The sequence below is a fragment of the Macrobrachium rosenbergii genome, chromosome 56, assembly GCF_040412425.1.
Source record: "Macrobrachium rosenbergii isolate ZJJX-2024 chromosome 56, ASM4041242v1, whole genome shotgun sequence".
NCBI lineage: Eukaryota > Metazoa > Arthropoda > Malacostraca > Decapoda > Palaemonidae > Macrobrachium > Macrobrachium rosenbergii.
This window is the reverse complement of record NC_089796.1, coordinates 71,483,495-71,504,732: the sequence shown is the minus strand read 5'-3', so window position 1 is coordinate 71,504,732 and position 21,238 is coordinate 71,483,495. Positions and strand designations below refer to the sequence as shown.

Below are 21,238 nucleotides of genomic sequence, written 5' to 3'. Positions count from 1 at the left end.
ATGCAAAAGAAAAATTAATGGACGTCACTGCAATCTGTACTGCTTTTGGTGTAAACATACTGTTATTACATCTTGTGCAACAGTACCTCCCTCCTTCTATTGAGTTTATTGTTAGTAGTATATATATTATATAAAAACCAGACTAAATATATCTAGTGGGAGGCTACGTAAAAGACTTGTGATACCAAAGCTTCAATTAAATTTTCTAACCCTGCAGTGTTCATGCATTATATGAATATTAATAATCAAAGTAAATACTGGAAACTTATTTAAAATATCAACATGGCCATTAAGTACACACAGAACACTATCAATACCTTATGTATTTATGACACAAGAAAAAAGGAATAAATATCACAGAAAGGTGAAATGAAGCTTCGCACATTTCAGGTTAATTTAGATTCATCTCTAGGATAACATTAGGTTGGGTGAAGTCCTGACACAATACGGCAGCATTTTAGACAAGCGGGGTCAAATGCGACACTAATGAAAATATCCTTGATAACCAAAACATAAAGAACCCCTTGTAGAAATTCATCAAGAACCTACCTAATCCCGGAAGCTTGACGCCAATGCGATCAAGGCCAAGCTTCTTGACCTTCGAGTCTTGTTTAACGTCAGTCTTGGACTCCAGCTTGCTCTCTGGTTTGGCTTCAGACGGAGTCTCCGAAATCTCTGCGCTTCCTTGTTGGCTCGTCTCATCCTTTCCAGGTCCCGAAACGGCTTGGCTGATGAGAGACAAGCTACCGCCCACGCCTTTGTTTACTTTCTGGAATCATAGACGGGGAAACAATACATGTAATTCAGCAGAAATACGTCTTGGTTTCTTTATTAGCTGAGACGCCCATCCAATAAATTCATCGACATGGTTTTCAAGGTCTGAGCAATGAACAGAATTTAGTCATTATAAGATGTAAGGCAGTCATTATGAGATATCACGCAGAGTTTAAGTAAATAAATATAAAAGCAGTAGCTTTCGATCTACACTAAGGAGCTATTGACCACTAAAGTCCTCTTCAGCTGAAGAAGACTTTAGTGAAGGTCGAAAACTCCTGTTTTTATATTTACTTAAACTTTGTGTTTCTACAGTGTTTTTTTTTAAACATTCGCGACAAAAATGAAGAATACGTTTTTATTGCTGGATAAGATATAACATCTGACTACTAGTCAATGAAAGCACGATAATTCATGGATTATCTAAGACTCATGAAAACAATGTTCGAATGACTGATATAACATACCTATTAAAACCTGGATTTTTTACTGGTCTCCCGATTACCAACATAGCCTAATTTATCAGTATTTTTTTTTATTTTATTTGATTTAATCACATTTTCAGTAATTATACCTATGAACAGGTATGGCCTTTAAAGACTTGACAATGGCACCTCGTATCATCTGCTGCCAATAAACCTTTATAATCTTTTTTATAAGTACTGTATTTATGTGTCGTTCAGATATCACTGTAGCCTATTCTTAAGCTGATGTAGGATAAAATGTATTATATATATAATATATATATATATAATGTATATATGTATATACATACATACATACTTGGGGAAATGTGACAGGGAAAGTACAGAGGCTACTTAGTGGGACATAACACTGTCTAACATATGAAAGGAAGGTATATAAAATCAATCATCTGTGTAAGTACACACAGGTGATTGAGGAACTGATATGTAGTAAGTCTCCACCATGAGGAAGGGGTTAAATAAATAATAATTAAGTACATATTTGTGGAATGGCTCTGTTCATGGATGATACAGTGATTACTGGGGATGTCTCCAAGAAAGTACCGAGAGTAATGGTAATGTTATTTTTAATCAAAATGCAGAACGAAGTAAAATGGTGAGTATCTGACAGTTTTTTATGCATTTTCACAAAGTTGATATCTATTTCCATTCCAGATGCTTGGTTAACCTTTACAATCCTCTTGTATCGAACAATAACGGGGGCTTTAGGTGGCAAACTGGGGCTTTTTTTGTTGAGAAAAACAAACAAGTAAAATATGCGCCCAAGTTTCTTCGGCGCAATCGAGTGTTCTGTACAGCCGCTACAACGTATAATCAAGGCACCGAAAATAGAACTATCTTTCGGTGATCTCGGTATAATGCTGTATGAGCCGCGGCCCATGAAACTTTAACACGGGTTTGATGATTAGAGGGTGGATGATCAACATACCAATTTGCAGCCCTCTAGCCTCAGTAGTTTTTAAGATCTGAGGGCGGACGGAAAAAGTGCGGATAGAAAAAAGTGCGGACAGAATAAAGTGCGGACGGACAGACAAAGCCGGCGTAATAGTTTTCTGTTACGGAAAACAAAACTGGTCAAATTTATGGATGCATTTTAACCTAACAAAATCGGACTTAACCTAACACTGTTAATCAGAGTAGCGCATCCCTATACACACACGGATGCAGGTTTATCTACACTAGAGCACTGCGCTCTACCTAACCACGGGGTGGGGGTTGGGAGTGGGGGAGTCGGAGTCCATCGCTACCCTTGACCTAACCTGACATAGGAGACCATAAATTATATAAAAACGATACAGACTTACATACCTTAGTTACTTCTTATCCTCTTCGTTGCCATCTCTAAAGGAAATAGGGGGGCCACTGAACCCCCCACCTAACCTGACCTTTAAAACGGTGCTACTTTGGTTTGTTATATACGCGTCACTTACTCCGAGCTGCTAGTACTAAACTAGAGGGAAGCTCCTTGGGACGCCGCGTTGAGTACTGTACTATCCCCTCGGGGATCAAAGTATTGTATACACTCATTTCTTAATTGTGTGGACGACAAATTTTATATCAATAAACGATATCTTCGTGTGGCCGTCTACTTTACATTTACCATACGGTGCTTAGTACTAGCACCTCGAAGTAGTGACGCGTAGATAACAAACCAAAGTAGCACCCTTAAAACTAGGTCTTCTCACTGTGTTCCCTCATTACTGTTAGACACAGGGGGGGGGGCTTATCGTGGGTTAACCAAACATTAACGGATATGGATGTCAAATTCATTCAAATCTCGTCAAAACTATGCAAAACAACTTTATTCAGTACTTAAAATCAACTATTTCCAAAGTCCCTGCTAGCAGCTTTGAGACCACGTGCGCCTCTAAGATAGTGTTCCTCCCTGATTACACAATCTTCCTGCAGTGGGGGCACTTCACCAGCCGAACAGACACAAAAACAAATTTTACTATATTAATGGGTTTCTTGGGGTTCTTTGAAGATTCATAATAAATCACTCGGCATTCGACACTACAGAGATGTCATTTATACAAGGCCCTGCCATGACTGACTGCATTTAAAAACCTACGGAACTAACATACACCCAACGAAACATACCACTGGTTGAGTTATGTTAAGTTTGGGAAAGCACTTGTCACTGGTTATTGGTAGAAGTAAGTAAATACAACAGACACCCAGAGCGCACCAAGCTAACCTGAACACAAAGTGGATAACCTCCCTAACAATATGGCGACAAATTCCAACAAAAATGTTCAGTTTTCTGCATCCTGTACGTATCTTGCTAACTACACATCCACAATGACTTTGGTATAGAAGGCAGTATCACAGAAATGACTAAAACATTTTATTATATGGCTTTACAGACTGTGGAAGAAAATACAAAAATGACAGATGATGCAGTTACTTGAAAGTAAATGTTACAGGTGATGATAGAATGGAATCGAATGGAATATAGAGTTTAGGTCAAAGGCCAAGCACTTGGACCTACGAGGTCATTCAGCGCTGGAAAGGAAATTGAAAGTAGATAGGCTTGAAAGTTGTAACAAGAGGAAAACATCGCCGTTGCACTATGAGATAATTGTTAAGAGAGGGTGGATAGCAAGATGGAAGAAAGATAATATGCATTGAAGTACTGTACAGTAAAAGGAGTGAAAGGGGTTGCAGCTAGGGGCCGAAGGGACGCCGCAAAGAACCTTAAGTAATGCCTGCAGTGCCGCCATCATCACCTGTACCCCGTACAGACTGCAAGAAATGAAAAACAAATAGCAGTGGTAAGAAAAACACTGGGACAGAAACGTGAGTAGGTACGTGGAGCATTGTTTGGAATAAAGGGCAAATGTGTCAATGTGAATTGTTTTAGTAGCATACGTGAAGCTGATGGTTAAAAGGATGGGGAACTATGACAACAATATGAAGGTTCGCCTGAGTGATATGATGTGTAGGTTTTATGGTGGTTCGGCCATACGGGTATTTGGATTGGATTACAGAGTTTAGGCCAAAGGCCAAGCTCTGGAACCTATGAGGTCATTCAGAGCTGAAACGGAAATTGACAGTAAAAAGGTTTGAAAGGTGTAACAGGAGGAAAACCTCGCAATTGCACTATGAGTCAATTGTTAGAAGGTGGTAATTAAGATGGAAGAAAAAGAATATGAACGGAGGTACAGTAAAAAGAATCTTCAAGAAGAATATTAGGAGTAAGATGGCAGAATAGAATTAGAAATGATACCACATGGGAAATTATGGCAGTTCCATATGAAGATGAGCTGATGTTGAAAGGGAGGTGGAAATGGCTTGAGAGAGAATGGTCCATGATGGTATTGTAAGCTGGGCTTCTGTGGGCACCACAAGATTTAGAAGATCTGGACCTAGACCTACTGGGTGAGAACTATGAGCAGGGATGCTGGAAATGAGTGGAGATTAGTGCAAGGCAAAGCACAGGAAAGCCCTGAGTGGCGGAATTTTGCAAAGGTGACGATGATGATGACGGTGACGAAACAGAAACATCACGTGACCCACGTGCTTACAAAATATCACTTAAACATTACCAAAGTCTGAGAACTGCGTTAAGTATACAACACTCCATAAAAATGTACAAGTTCCAGGTTCCGGGTGAAAACAGAAATCAGAATACAATGACACATGACTCTTATCTATGATACTCACGACGAACCGTTCCAAGTCAATGGAACTGAAACAGTGGAAACGCCTGATTTCACATGAAAGACGCGTCACTAAACATGCTAGCAGTACATTCTGACGCACAACACATCGGTAACGAAGGGCGACTGAACGCTTTTTCGAGAACTCGGTGCTCACAGGCAGCTGAACTGTCAAATGTTTTGTGAACCTACCAGGCTACCACGCGGGGAAGTTCTCCGCGTGCTGGCCGGGTGGAATTCTGGGAGGAGGGGGGGCGGGGGCGATGTTTATTTTCAGGACTGGGGTGGGGAGGAGATGGGAGAGGGAGGGATCGCTGGCAAAGAGGATGTTCTCCCTTGATATGAGAAGCTTATAGTTGGGGGGGAAGGGGTTGTGGGTGATATATAGACATCAAGCAAAACGAGAAAATACGATGTTGTTCTGCGAATCGGTAACAAGCAGTACGCAAATCACATCGTCGTAAATTTACAGTTGATATTTTAATGATGATGGTATTGTATAACGAGAAAAATAATGTTTCGTAACTGATGTCGTAGGAAGTAGCAGTTGGTACGAAAACGGCCATTCCTTCGTAATAGCTTACACCTGATTAACTATACTACAACATCCTGACTGATTAAGATTAGGGACCTGATATTAATAACAAACTGGAGGTTATGTAGTTTAACTTATTTATTGACTGTTAATTGTCTGATGATATTATAGCTATCAGGGTTACAGCAGGTAAATAATTAGATTAGTAACTCAGTATCTACAGGAAATCAAGCTTAAATTATTGCTTTAATTCAAAGGTCCAAGACATTCAGCACATACATATTTAAGAAGTTGCCATTATACATACTCTTAGTTTGAGAACTCGTACGCTCATCGGGAAAAATCTTCAATTTTTCCAAACGGATGAGATAGCTATAATTTTGAACGATCAGCTTTAATATGCAAGTCGCCTATTGGCAATGTAATTCAGCTTAACTTACTCAAAGTGTAACCAATGGGTGAATTATAAAAGAAATTAAGCATAAGATCTTAAAAGCAAATAAAATACGTACTTTTTAACATTTTACTGCCCCTTCAAATTTAACAGCCATACCACTACGTAATTTTTACAATAGATTTTTTTTATTCTGACAATTTTCTTGATTATTGAAAATTTTAATCTGACATGCCTAAGCAACTTCAATTTAGTAAAAATTCTTACTTGCCAAACCAAGCAAAGGTACTTTGTCTACATACAACTGGGTCTTACCTGGCCATAAAAAAAACATTACAGCCTTAATTAATGATGCAAGACTACCTTAAGTACAAAACTCACCTTACTATAAGACCAGATCGTTAATCTAAGCTTACCTGACCAAGCTTGAATCCTCTGAAGGCGAAGTGGCCAGACTGCAACTTTCGCTCTGGGGTATAAGGGGCGGCACTTGCAGTCGCTGACATTGCAGAAATACCCGGAGGCGGAGGAGCTCGGGCACCTGTGGTAAACGCCGTCGGAAAATGACTTTCATTAGCATTTCGTCCTTCTACTCCATAGAAATCATTCACTGATTCTGTTTTCCCCGAGAGTTAATGTTCTTATGGGTTTCGCTGCTTGTAAAGGTACTGTGCTAGTTGGAATATGAACTTAAGGCCAAAGGTCAAGCGCTGGGACCCGTGAGGTCATTCAGAGCTAAAAGGAGAACTGTGAGTAAAGAAGGTTTTCAAGGTGTAACAGGAGGAAAACCTCGCAATCGCACTATGAAACAATCACTAGGAAAGGGTGGAAAGTAAGATGAGCGAAAGAACACGAACGGAGGTACAGTAAAAGGAATGAAAGGGGTTGTAGGTAGGGGTCGAAGGTACGCTCATCAAACCTTGAGTAATGGCTTCAGTGCACCGGGTGAGGAGCATTGATTGAAACACCCCCCTAAGGAGATCAATCAGTTAGTTAAAGTTTTGATCTATCAATTTTTACTCTTAGATCAATTTTTCCCGATCGGACATTACATGCAATTAGTTTAAAAGCAATTATAGAAAATGGTCTCATTTTTACGTAGTAAATCTGTTCTTTGCATTTCTACCTCATTTTCCATCAGACACACATCAGCACCCGCTCTGTAAAAAAAAAAAAAAAAATAAGAAACATTTATGATTAAGAGAAATATGCCATTAACCGCAATGGAAATTTTATGAGGTCTACTCGAAACAGAACAACCTTAAGGTAAATGGCATCGTTGTCATACAGCATTTACTTGAAAAAAAAAATCACAAAACGATATGGAAAACAAATACCAAGTTCCATTAAAAGTAACATTTATACGTAATTCAATTTTTCTTTTACCATCTGCCGGACGAAATACATACATTTCATATTTTATTCTATTTATGCTCATCACGCCACATTTTACTTCAGCGCGGGGCAACATTTGGACAAATCGAGAACGCCAGTTTACGGTTAAAAATCAATCAGTCAGCAAATTGGGAAACAGACGACGAAGCGAAGCGAGAAAATATCGGGAGGTATATTGTTCACTTCGGAATAACATTTTGGCCCCAATACTTCCACTGAAATCACATGAATACAGCCCCGGTATAATAGATGTATTTATAGGTCAGAAGTTTTCTTTCTTTTTTTTTTTTTCTTTTGTCGAGTGTGTTACGCGCCACTCAGACTTTTGTATAAATATCTGTTTACAATAATTGATTCCTGTTGTGTATACGCGTTCTTATTATAGATCAAATTGACGTTGTACTGTACTTTCTCACCTCTTTGAAATGCAGTGTGTACCTTCCATAGTCTATATTTATTTCTGTGACAAAGTTTCTTCCTCACTTATGCATATGGTATATATATATATATAATATATATATATATATATATATATATATATATATATATATATATATATATATATAATATATATATATATATATATATATATATATATATATATATATATAATATATATATATATATATATATATATATATATATATGTAATGATAACTAAGAGAATATTAGTTAGGAATAGCATAAATATAAAAGAGAGGAAAAGAAACAAAGAAACGAGAGAGACAGGGAGTAATGACACTTCCTGTGTCGTGATTATAAAGCCAAAAGATGGGTGTCAGTAATCTAACCACAATCATAACAAAAATGCCTAATCGTCCTACCTGTGAGCTGGCCTTTCAACATTTGCTGGAACCAGAAGACTTCCGGTGATGTCATTAGTCCAACCCACAAAGGAGGACTTAAAGTCACTTAATCACACCCAAAGGAACATCATTAGATAATCTCCAACCACTTAGGACACCTACAAGGCGGAACAGAAGCTACTGCCCGCCTATTGTAGGGATGGGCATTTCCTTTGAAAAACCTTCAAAAGCAAGCTTCAAGGGGAGAGAAGCAGACAGACAGAGAGAAGAGCCTTAGAGGAGTGAGGTTGTGAGCCTCACCAGTTGAGGGTTGAGAAGAAAGAAAGGCTCATACTTCGATTCACGTAATTTGTATAAATACTGTGTATTTTATTAGTGTGTTAATGAAGTAAGAAAACTACACTGTGTCTTCCTAAGCCTCTGGGGACTCTAATAACATTACAACAATAAAGAAAGAACATCATAACAAATGGTGACTAACTCATTACACACACACACACACACACACACACATATATATATATATATATATATATATATATATATATATATATATATATATATATATATATATTATAATCACTTTTCTACATGATTCATTTATCACAATTATTACAGGTGAAAAATAAGACACGGAGTGTAGGTCCTGAAAGGTTTTGACTTTATTTTCAAGCCACTGACTTGAAAAAAAAGTCGAAACCGGTCAGACCCACCCCACCATACACCTGTCATATTTTCCCATATTTTTCACCTGTGGTAATGTGTTATATATATATATATATATATATATATATATATATATATATATATATATATATATATATATATATATATATATATATATATATATATATATATATATATATGCACTGCACTTATTTGAGACAGACAAACAGTTAAACTTTCTTACGAACAGTAAAAGAAGACAGATGTTAATAACTTACGCCGTCGAGGAGGATGTAAAGCAGCAGGAGATGACGGGACGTCAATGGCTCTTTCCGAACGGGGCGCATTAGGAGAGAGAACCGGGGACACGGTGCCATGCGACCAGCCTTCTGGGGACTCCTCGTGACCTTTGAAGGAGAGGAGGACTTCTTCACAACCTCCAGTGACAGTCCTGTCTTTGCTACCTCGGGGGTAGTTACTTCCCCTGGAGATTTGGACGGGTGAACCTGTGGGGGCGATGACGGGGTCGACTGCACTGGACTAGCTGACAGGGAGGATGAGGACGAGCCCCGAACGATCCTGTTCTTCCGCAGTGTTTCTCTGGTCCAGCTGGTGTCGCAGATGGGAGACATACCTGTGGAAGGGGTAGGATAGGGCCGGTGTCCGCTCACAGGGCATGGTGATGGTGCAGGGTCAGCTACACCAAACGCAATTTGTGTGTGTAAGTTAACTACTGTTTCTCCTTAAGGCCAGGAAATGTTGACATATCACATTCTGTATATTCATGAGAAAACTGTCATTCGTTTTCCTGAAATGGCAGCTAAGTCAGAATTAGGCAGGAATGTACCATATTTTCATAAAACACGACCAAATTTTGTATATGTGTTGGATTAAAAGAAAAATAATTCTACTAAAGTTATGGAACAAAATACAAAATTCATTAAACGTGACCAGTACTGATCAAGGCATGCACAAATCATTTACTGTGTTACCTAAGGGTACGGAACCAGCTTCGGAAACTTGGACGGTTAACTGGAGCTGGGCCTCAGAGGTAAATTGAAGTTCGAAGAACGAGGGTCAGGCTAAATCCCTTGGTAAAGGAAGCAAGATAACGATTACAGTTGAAAAACATGTGTTCGACTTGGCAGTAAGATACCAACTTAATCTCATCTACTGATTCCGTGAACTGCTGGTATTTAGGTTAAAATAGTCTCAAGGAAGGTGAATACAAATAATTCTAGCCTAAAATTGAAAGAAGTATACCAACTTTACTGTCAACAATACCATGGGAAAGGAAGGGCGTAAATATATGAAACCGACCTAAAAGATCTAGATGACTAATAAATCTCCTCTAAAATGAAAGTTTTCTAGTATTAAAAGCAAATTAGATATCATGGTTAGGGCATTAATTGGAATGTTCAGGGCCACTTGAAGGCAAGTACAATAATTAAGAAATTATAAAAAAAAACACATCTGCAATTACTTACCGGTGGCTCTTTTCCATTCGTATATGTCAATATCTTCTTTAGATATCAAACCCAGACGCAGGTTTTCATCCATGTTGTTTTCCAGCAAATAATTCTCTATATCATGCGGGTTCCAGGATGGTGATTTGGCTCTGGAAGGAGGCTCGGGAGCTTGCCTCTTCTTACAAGCACTCCCTGATATCTTGATAACTTCATGCACCTTCACTTCAGGAACTTCTCTTTTAATGACAGCTTTTGGATTCTTGCCCTTTGCCTCTTGGATAGCAAGGTCCTCCTCATCTAGGAGACCCAAGCGTAATGCTTCTTCTGTACTGTTCTTCAGAATATAATCTTCAATTGCCTCGGATGTCCACCCTTCTGTTTTGGCAGTCTCTCCCTTATTTTTGCCTTCCAATTTCTTATCTTTATTTCCGAAAAATAGCATTTTTCGAGGATTGAAAGGACTGGTTTTATTCTTTTCTTCATTCTCTTTGTTCTTGTCAGAGACCTTCTGAGTAAATCTACTGAACAGCGGAGGTTTCTTGTTCGACTTTTTCTCATCGGAGATGTTCTCACAAATTTCAGGAGAGTCCATGACATAAGGTGGAGAATCCTCGACCTCCTCGAAGGTGAAGTTAATGCTTTCCTGACTGGGGTTTCTTCTATGCTTCTCTTCTCGATGCACTTTCAGCATTTCTTTTTCTTCCTCCTCCTTTTCCTCGACAATTTGCTGGGCATCATTCAAGTCCAAACTCTGCTGCGCAACAAAGTTTCTTAGACTTTTCATGTCATCACATAAAAACCCATCTAGGGAGTCTCTACTGAGGGTATTTCCACTTGCCACGCTTCGTTCGTCTATTGCTGCTGCTACAGCTGCATCAGATGGACCATGTGGTACATGGCGTACAACTTCATCGATAACTGAATTTTCAGTGGCAGTAATTTTCTCAGGGGAGTCACATATCTGAGGTTTAATGTCTTTTGAATGATGATCCATAGATCTTTCTGTCATCATCTCGAGCTCATTGTAGGAATTGAAAGGTTTATTTGTACAGTTATAAAACGACTCTGAACTTGAATTATCGACAGCTGCATCAAGAACACTTAACGCAAAGGTTTCCTCTGCGCTAAGTTCTGAATGGGAGCTGCAGGGCTCCTCAGAATCTAGAGAGTCCAGAGATGAGAAAGAAGAAACTGTATTTACCTCATTTTTCTTATTGTCAGTTGGTTCTTCAATGGGACTGTTTTTGCCAAACAACCCAGGAGAACCTGGTTTTGAATGATTTACACAAGCCTTTTGACTGTTGTCAAGCAGGTCATCAATGTTGCTCACTTTTGCAATTTGTTTATCAGCTGCTAAAGTTGCTTCAATTGAATTTTTGATATCTGTCAATGAAGAACGCAATTTCATCTCTGCATTATATGTATCATAATCCCTCTCTTTTGTGGGCTCTAGTGATTTCTTCACTTTACCTCTTGTGTCTTTTGATTCTTTTGTTGGTTTAATTACTTCATTATCTATGTCTGATATGGTGAAGACATTTTCCTTTTGTGGAAGGATTGTGCGTGGCGAAGCCACCGGAGGCTTATATGGACGAGCAGTGATGTTTCCTGTGTACCTTGGGACGTAGGGTTTGGGTACTAAATTTTCGTTGCTGAGAATTTGAGCTTGGTATACAGGGCGATATTGCTGCACATTAGATTCAACAATTTCCGGCAAAATTTTTCTAGATGCAGTCGCTGGTTTTTTGGGCGATTCTATTTTTGCCTTGGTAAGAGTCTTCTTGGGTGACCCCTTAGGAGAACTGAAAGGTGACCTCCCTTTCAATGTCCTTTTAGGAGAAGCAGCGGGAGATTTCTCCTTAGGTGTAATTTTGGGAGAACTGACTGCTGACTTCTTCTTGGGCGACATTTTTGGAAGACTCACTGGAGGAATCTTAGGCATCTTGGGACTCCCTGGTGCTTTGGACTTCTTCGGAGATCTCTCCATGCGGAATGTGACCTCCCCAACAGGAGTCCACCCATCGTCATCGTCGCTCTCTTCAACAACATCCAGCCCATCGTCGACGTACCCTACCGAGGGGTCGTACTGATAATGGTACCTCATCCTGTCTTCGTTTGTGAAAGAGTTGTAGACCTCAGAGGCCCTGGTGCGGTGTCTGGAGGAATCCATAGCCATGACAATTTCCGTCTCTTCCGGGGAAGTGATGAAAATTGCAGGGGGAGCCGAATGCCTCCTGTGCTCCAGTGCCCCTGTTTCTATAGGCCTCCTGAAAATGTAGTCCTCTGTGCCTGTAATGTTGAGACGGTATGTTGCCTCATACACTGGACCACTTCTGGTGAGATTTGTTTCCTGAAAATTGAAAATGAGAGAACTGATCATTCATAAGGACACATGTAAAAATTTAGTATTAAACTACTTATCCACAAGGGGATTAAAATATACAAAATAGGGCTGTTATGTGGCTCAAAACAAGCATTCAAGATCATGAACTTTTGCTGTGAGAATACCAGTCAACCGCATTTCAGTACAGTTTAAAGTACAGAATTATCCTTGCATGAACATTTTCCATAAATCTGACGAATACAATTAGATATAACTATTCAACTTTCACAGTACAGACTGGACATTTCGCTAAGAACCACACAAACCAAAGAGAAAACAACTGAAATTAATCCTTATTTCCTTAATTTTAATCGGGAAGGAGAGAAAAGTGCTGCCGTTTTCATAAAGGCATTAGTCTCCAGGAGCTCTGTGTAAGGTGTCACCAAGGAAGTTGTACTGAGCCCTATCTTGCTGCTAGGCAAAAATAAGTCACAGAGAGTTCATGCAAGTACCCACATCATTTTTGCTGGTCGTTAGAGCACTCGTTAGTCATTTATAATAAAAATCCAATTCTTCTGATATTCACAATTTGTAGTCACCAATATTCAGAAGGGCTTTCTACAATTTTTTTTTTACTCGGCAAACGACGCCATAAAGGTAGACTTTTTCTCTTACAGAATTTCCATGGAATAAAAATACAAAATGTTGATATCAAGCATGTATCTGGCGGTGGTCACTTAGTGAAACTTGTGTATCAGGCGTGCGATTTTTGGTTTCCAAATGTGATATAATGCTTCACTGAAGTGGCGACTGCCTTATTTGTCCTCTTGAAAGCAACAGTTCAGGGATTTTGAATGGAATTGGTATTAATTCACCGAACTGACTCTTAACGGGAGAAAAGAGGTACTTACTGACATCAAAATGTTCCTACACACACACACAGAGAGAGAGAGAGAGAGAGAGAGAGAGAATGATACTGAACCTAAATCAATCTGTGGAGAGAGAGAGAGAGAGAGAGAGAGAGAGAGAGAGAGAGAGAGAGAGAGAGAGAGAGAGAGAGAGGGTGGCACTGGTCCCTAATCAATCTGAGAGAGAGAGAGAGAGAGAGAGAGAGAGAGAGAGAGAGAGAGAGAGAGAGAGAGAGAGAGAGAGAGAGAGGCATTAACACCATCAAACTGATTAAAAAACGAGAGAAAGAGAAGTAGGCAAACGGACAGACAAATATGTATAGAAAGAAAAATGCTGGATGAATATCTAATGATAATCTATTTTCCAATACAGATGTGAGGATTACCTTGCTAAAAACCTCCAGTTTTATTTATATACTTGAATATATTTAAGCTCTTTACCCAGGTCCGTTAAATTTCATTCTTCTTTCCCTTTTTCCATCCGTGGTTGTGACAAAACACAGTGCGCATGCATACATGCATACACACTTATAACAATCTGGTTGGCTATATGGGACCTGCAATTTGATGTCAGAAAAACAGATGCAATCTATCACATATTGAATTAATAAAATTTATATTTCGACAAATTTGTTGTAATAAATTTACTAAGCGTTACACGAATCTTATGAATAATGTCAATGATGGAAGTTCATTAGATGTACTCAAACCTAGTAGTTTTTAAATCCTATCAATATTTTCCAGTATTTTGAAAAAAGACGTGAAAGGTGTTATGTATTAATAAGGGAAACCACACTAAAAAGCGAAGGACGATAGCTTCAGACTTACGTGCCAATAAGCAGTGCTTAAGAATACTCGAGAGAGAGAGAGAGAGAGAGAGAGAGAGAGAGAGAGAGAGAGAGAGAGAGAGAGAGAGAGTAAATGCTATCTCGTTCAGCCTTTCCAGGGCTTCACTAATCAAGAGGTTGTCGGTGTGTCTACCCGAGTCAGTTCTTTTATACTGCTACTGACATCATCACTATCTTGCACGAAACACTCTTTCATTTGCATTCAACATTCACACTATACTTACATAGAGGAGAGTTGGTTTAACAGCCTCTTTATCCGTTGTATTTTTTCTTACGAAGGGCGCAATATAATTTCTGCAAAATTACATGTTTTAAACCTTTAAACCTTCTACTCTTTCTAACTCTCCCTTTTTTTAAAATCATATTTATCGTGAAAAATTCACTGCATTCCAACTTTGACCTCCACGAACACTCCTCTCCTTTCCCTGACCAATGGCAGACTCCCTGCTACTATCTTTGCTTTGCCTATTCCATGGCTTACCACTTTAATCCAGCCCTCATCTATTGCATTTATTCCCCAAAACTACATGGATCAACCACTTCTTCAATGTCTCCACCGCCCGTACTAATCTACCTTCGAATATCACCCCTTACAAACTTATTCAAACCGTCTTACTATTCCTTGCAGCTTCTTTTCACCATCTTTAACTCTAAATCATCTTCAAACAGCTACTCCACATTTTATGCACAATCCATCTTACTATCCCACAGATTTGTACCCACTTCTCCTTCCCTTTCCATTATTTGTCTCAGATCTTAAAATTACCTTTATTCTCATACAACGAAATATCTGTTTTTCACAGCCATTCCTTTGGAACCTTTCCCTCTTCCATATATATCTCACTCATCCTGGTAAGCCAGTCAGCTACACTTTCTATCGACAGTCGTCAGCATCTTCCTTGATTTGCCATTAACCAATGGTGCCTTCTAATCTTTACACTTTAAACTCTCTCTCCTTTCCTGAGCAGTCACTACTACAGGCACTTTTAGGTTCAATTCTTTCCAATGTTCCATCATTCAGAACTGTCTTCTTTCATTTGCATTCGACAACTCTACGAGTTTTACGCTCTTTGCCGACACAGGACTAAACCATCTAATACCTGCATCATGTTCCTCATTGGACGGGTTGGTATCGTTCTCGGCTAGCACTCTGTTGGGCCCACGTTCGATTCTCCTACCGGCCAATGAAAAATTAGTGAAATTTACTTCCGGTGATAGAAATACATTTCTCGTTATAATAAGGTTCGGATTCCACAATAAGCTGTAGGTCCCGTTGCTAGGTAACCAACTGGTTCTTAGCCACGTAAAATAAATCTAATCATTCGGGCCAACCCTAGGAGAGCTGTTAATCGGTTCAGTGGTCTGGTTAAACTTAAGTTATACTTAATTTAATACCAGCATCTCCTTGGTGTTGCTTATTTTATTCTTAGGTTCGTTTCTTCATCAACTCTCCTTCTGCTTTTAGTTCCTTGCAGTGCAGCTTCTTTGTCATTACAGTTACTTATCTAATGACACCCATAAATCTGAATGCATCAAACGATCACCCTTCATCTTTCGTTGTCCCATCACGCATTTACTTCATTTATCCTTTTCACAAGCCCAAATCTGCAACAAAACACTCGTCTGATGCTGTGATCCTGCCTCGAACTTTGATATTGCTCATAATATTCCATTTTGACCTCTTTAACCTTATCCAAGACTTGACCCATATTCTCTCAATATACATAAATGTTGTTCTTACTTGTTAAGCATATTTCCAGGTACACTCTGGTCTTCAATCTATTTCTGTACAAACACATAATCTAATCATCGCCATATCCAGTACTTCACTAACGTTTGTGTGTATCTCTCCTTCTGAAAGCAAGTATTCTGATCAATAGAATCCTTTGCAAAACACTTTTCGAGGAGAATCTCAGTTCTCATAAAAAGCAGCATGCGAATTCAATAAGATTAATCGATGAAAGTAGGTAAGTTTACAAAAGTTTTTTTTTTTTAGTATTTGCTGATATATTTCTTTCCCAAAATAGGGAAGTATATCAGCAAGGTAAAATGACGGAACAGTATTCATCAATAATTTCCCTTTTCATTCGTTATGTCGGAGGTGTAGAGAATCGTTTACGAAAAACATAAAATTTATTTTTTTTTTATCCAGGTTTTCCTTTTTCGATTATTCCCTGAGGAAAGCATGGACAGAAAATAAAAACAAAAGCTTCTTACATCAAAAGAAACATAAATGTTGCATCAACGGATTTATCGCCTCACTTTAAGACGAGAGAATCCTATTTCGTTTCCTCAGGGAGGCGCATTTTGTCCGGATTCTATTTCTGGCGAACACTTTCAGCAAGGAATTCAAAGTCAGGCAAGTCATGAAACTAAAGTAAACCTACTTATGCTCCGCTAAATCATAATATCATGCGTATAGAAAAAATTATGCTCCTGCTCTTTCTGTTTGTTAGAAAGTTGACTGTGGTAATCGCAGCCACGAGTAATGTATTTTTTGAAAACAGTCTGGCGAAGCTGCGGAAAGTCTTGGTTTTAAGCGGCGATTTAATATCTGCTTACTTCTCCCAGCACCCTCCGAGTAGAGTCGGTAGCTCTCCAGTCGATCGAGTTAAAGACTATTTCTTCAAGTGTTTAGTAAGATGAACTAGTGAAATAGACTTAACAGTGAATGTAGCTCTCTAACTTATTCCTGTTTTGGTTTTGTTCCAGGGCGGCTGCTTTGGGGCATCTGTCCCTATACCTACACGGAGTCCTAATTAATCTTTGGATTTGATTTTAGAGGATTTATCTTTGTAGAGCCTCATGGTTTTGAGACTAAAGGGTTTTTTCTGGAGCCTGGCTGCTGTCACGGGATTTGTTGCTGATCTTTACCAAGCTTTCAGGCTCGAGATATTCAATATTAAGGAAATCCTTTCTGTGGGTTTAAATGTTTTGAGGCGGTCATAATTACTTTGGTTGTGAAACTGGCTAATGTCTTATTCTATGAGATGATTTGTTCGAGATGGTTTTTGTTATCTACGCTTCAAGATCCTGATAACTGAGTGGAACATTGAATAATGTTTTCTTAATCAAAGAAATTTTATTTTACTGGTATTCTTTCTCCTCAAATCTTGTCTGCAGTGATATAAATATATATATATATATATATATATATATATATATATATATATATATATATATATGTGTGTGTGTGTGTGTGTGTGTGTGTGTGTGTGTATTTATTATATAATGTATGGTCTTTCTCCTTAAATCCCTTTCAAGTTGTTGTCAACCATAAGCTTTTATTATAATATATACACATATATGTTATATACACACACACTATATATATATATATATATATATATATATATATATATATATATATATATATATATATATATATATTATAATAAAAGCTTATGACTGACAACAACTTGAAAGGATTTAATTGAGAAAAAACCATTACATTATAAATGCTCCCCTCAGAAAACTTGGGCTTCACAAAATTTGGGCTTCACAAAACAAAATGTACAATGTGAAAAAATAAACAAAATAGGTGAATACGCACAATTAAGAAACTGAAAACAAATGAGAAGTCCTTTACCTGCAAAACAAGCTCTAGACATGCTCATCAGGTGTATGCATGCTCCGCTGGGAACAACAATAAATATACAAGCACGCTCCTGTAAAATTCCAAAGCTAAGTTTGGTCTCTCAGTGTCAAAACGACTCAGAGGAGCCAAGAAAATAAAAAAGGTAAAATAGACGAGATAAAATTCTGTTCGTAGGAAACAGTCTCTGCATTTTATCCTACCATGGTGGGATAAGATAGGAACCTCTGCTCACCTGAATGACACTATAGGGGTGGGAGATTGGGAAAAGCAGCAAGGGTTTGCGGGGAAGATATTTTGGAAAATGAATCATCCAGAGATTAATAATACAGGCAAATTCATATGCACATATATTACACTCGCACTCTCCTGCGAAAATCAGCCTCAGCCATGCCCTGCTAGCCTTACAAATATTCTTAATTCAAATAAATAAATAAATAAATAAATAAATAAATATATAAATAGATAAACAGACAGAAAGATAAATAGATAAATAAATAAATAAATAAATAAATAAATAAATAAATAAATAAATAAACTAAAATTAGGCACGTACGAAGAAACATGATTCATTCAAGTGACTGAGAAAACTGGTCATATTCAGACTCCTCAGAAGAAGTCGACCAAATGGATGGCCATACGTAAACACGTCACTAAGCAAATCAGACAGCGTAATTTTCTGAGTAAATAGTAATGCTTTTAACATGTGCTACAGAGAATGTGATGGACATGAAAAATAAGATAGGTTTTCTCTCTCAGTTGGTAACATATACCCCTGCATTCTGATGGAACTAGCCATAAAACCGAACAAAAGTTATGGTAAATGATTTGCACCAAAAATGGTAATGTTCAATTTCATCATCCGTAAAGGTCTTAATCACGTTCACGCTTTTTTTTTTTTTTTTTTTTTAATCATTCCTATTACTCTGCATTTTGTATTGCACAAAGGAACTGAGGGGGATAGAAACTATTAATGTTCAATCAAAGAGGAAATGTTTTACCTTTTATGCTACACAAGGAAACTAAAGGATTCGACGGCTACTGATGACCCACTTAAGAAATTCTGGTCATCAACTAAGAGTAAAGTAATTCCTTTAAAAAATCCTGGGGGAAAAGAATCCCGCTAATATTGATAAAAAATAAGCGTTATTCGAGTTCCAATAAATTCCCAGAATGCCAAGCTCCTGTCCGACATTCTAATTTAGGCGATACTTAATCTTCAGTTTGTGTATGCTCACCTATTTCATCTATCCTGTGCTATCTTTTGCCCACACGTTTATCTGTGGTATCATTCTGAGCAACTTGCTCTCTGTATATTCATTATCTTATCCCTCATTTACGCTTTGAATAGCTTCCTTATCTCCTTATCTGTCTTTCTTATCTTTCTTCGCGCAGCATCTTCTCCTACGGAAGGTTTCTGGCAAAGCAACGACCTTCCGGGTCGTTCCATTTAAAGACAAGGAACCAATGACCGGCTGTTCGCGGTTATGCAAGATTTAGGAGACACTACTGATCGTAAGGTTTCACGGGTGGGAAGTATATGTGGCACTATAACTGAAAAGGGGCACGTAAAAGAGAGTTTCACTATGTCACATGATGATGATGGTATTGTTTGTATGTGAATCTCTCTCTCTCTCTCTCTCTCTCTCTCTCTCTCTCTCTCTCTCTCTCTCTCTCTCCGTATATGTATATGGAGAGATATATATATATATATATATATATATATATATATATATATATATATATATATATATATATATATATATATATATATATATATGTGTGTGTGTGTGTGTGTGTGTGTTTTGTGTGTGTGTGCGTACGTTCATGTATGCATGTATGCATATTATACCCCACTCTCACCCTAATCAATTAATGAAAACCTGAAATGCACTTTTCTTAAGCAGATATATATACATATACATATGCGTGTGTGTGTGTGTACGTTCATGTATGTATGTATGCATATTATACCCCCACTCTCACCCTGATTAATTATTGAAAGCCTGAAATGCACTTTTATTAAGCCACCCTCAGAGGGTATATATATATATATATATATATATATATATATATATATATATATATATATATATATATATATATATATATATATATATATATACTGTATATATATATATGTGTGTGTGTGTGTGTGTGTGTATGCATACATATATATAAATATACATATATATTATAACTCACAAACCTAAGTTCATGCAAGGATGAATTTGTATTATAAAAAATACAATGAACAACAAGAAATACACTCACATCGCCACCTTTGCAAAATAGAAAAAAATCTAGTTTGGATTCACTGGAAAAACAGAGAGAGAGAGAGAGAGAGAGAGAGAGAGAGAGAGAGAGAGAGAGAGAGAGAGAGAGATCTTCTCAAGATTGGTTGAGGGGAGCAACAAGTGCTTGTGCTTGGACTTCCTGAAGAGAACTGGAGGGTTGTTAATGAGACTCTTGGTACGTGATCCGAACCAGGATTATTTTTCTTTTCTCGAAAAAAGTTCAGAAATGTAATACAGGACGATGATGATGATATAATTTCCTTAGCAAGTTATCACACAAAATTATTAAAGTGTTCTCTCAAAATAACATTTCTGTCGTTAATTATTATTATTGTATATAATTGTTAATATCTTTATTGGTGAAGACGTCCACAATTATGTCAGTGTAATTATACATTTCAAATAAATATAAAACAAGAGCCTTCGAGAGCCTGCTCTGTTCTCCTTACCAACTGATCAGGAGAATCGAGTAGGTTCTCGAAAGATCTCGTTTGTATTTATTTTTAATATATGTTTACACTGGCATCATAGCGGATTTCTTCACTATTTTACCGATTCACGTGATTGTGAGTTTTTCATAAATTATTATTATTATTATTATTATTATTATTATTATTATTATTATTATTATTATTATTATTATTATTATTATTATATAAACAAATTAAAACACGTAAAAAGTGAGCCGAAGTTTCTTCGGCGCAATCGACTTTTCTGTACAGCCGCTATAGCGTAAAATCATGGCCACCGAAAATAGATGTCTTTCGGTGGTCTCGGTATAAAGCTGTATGAACCGCGCTCCATGAAACCTTAACCACGGCCCGGTGGTGGCCTATCCTATATCGTTGGCAGAAGCAAGATTATGACTAACTTTAACCTTAAATAAAACAAAACCTACTGAGGCAAGAGGGCTGCAATTTGGTATGTTTGATGACTGGAGGGTGGATGATCAACATACCAATTTTCACTCCTCTAGCCTCAGTAGTTTTTAAGATCTGAGGGCAGACAGAAAAAAGTGTGGACAGAAAAAAGTGCGGACAGAATAAAGTGCGGACGGATAGACAAAGCCGGCACAATAGTT

General features: G+C 37.8%; 1 protein-coding gene across 4 annotated transcripts in view; it reads right to left on the bottom strand.

Moving 5' to 3' along the window:
* Nucleotides 1-635: 635 nt before the first annotated feature.
* Nucleotides 636-21,238, bottom strand: part of LOC136836047 (transcription initiation factor TFIID subunit 3-like) — a 37,459-nt gene continuing 16,856 nt past the window's right edge. For 2 of the 4 annotated variants that reach the window (XM_067099935.1, XM_067099932.1), the window contains 4 exons: nucleotides 10,205-12,536; nucleotides 8,996-9,414; nucleotides 6,267-6,391; nucleotides 636-769 (listed from right to left, as the gene is read on the bottom strand). In XM_067099935.1, coding sequence (XP_066956036.1) covers nucleotides 763-769; nucleotides 6,267-6,391; nucleotides 8,996-9,414; nucleotides 10,205-12,362 — 2,709 coding nt within the window. In that variant the 5' untranslated portion in view covers nucleotides 12,363-12,536 and the 3' untranslated portion in view covers nucleotides 636-762. Of the gene's footprint in view, nucleotides 770-6,266; nucleotides 6,392-8,995; nucleotides 9,415-9,709; nucleotides 9,808-10,204; nucleotides 12,537-21,238 lie in introns of those variants that run through there. The other 2 variants (XM_067099933.1, XR_010852336.1) reach the window with 2 other exon arrangements.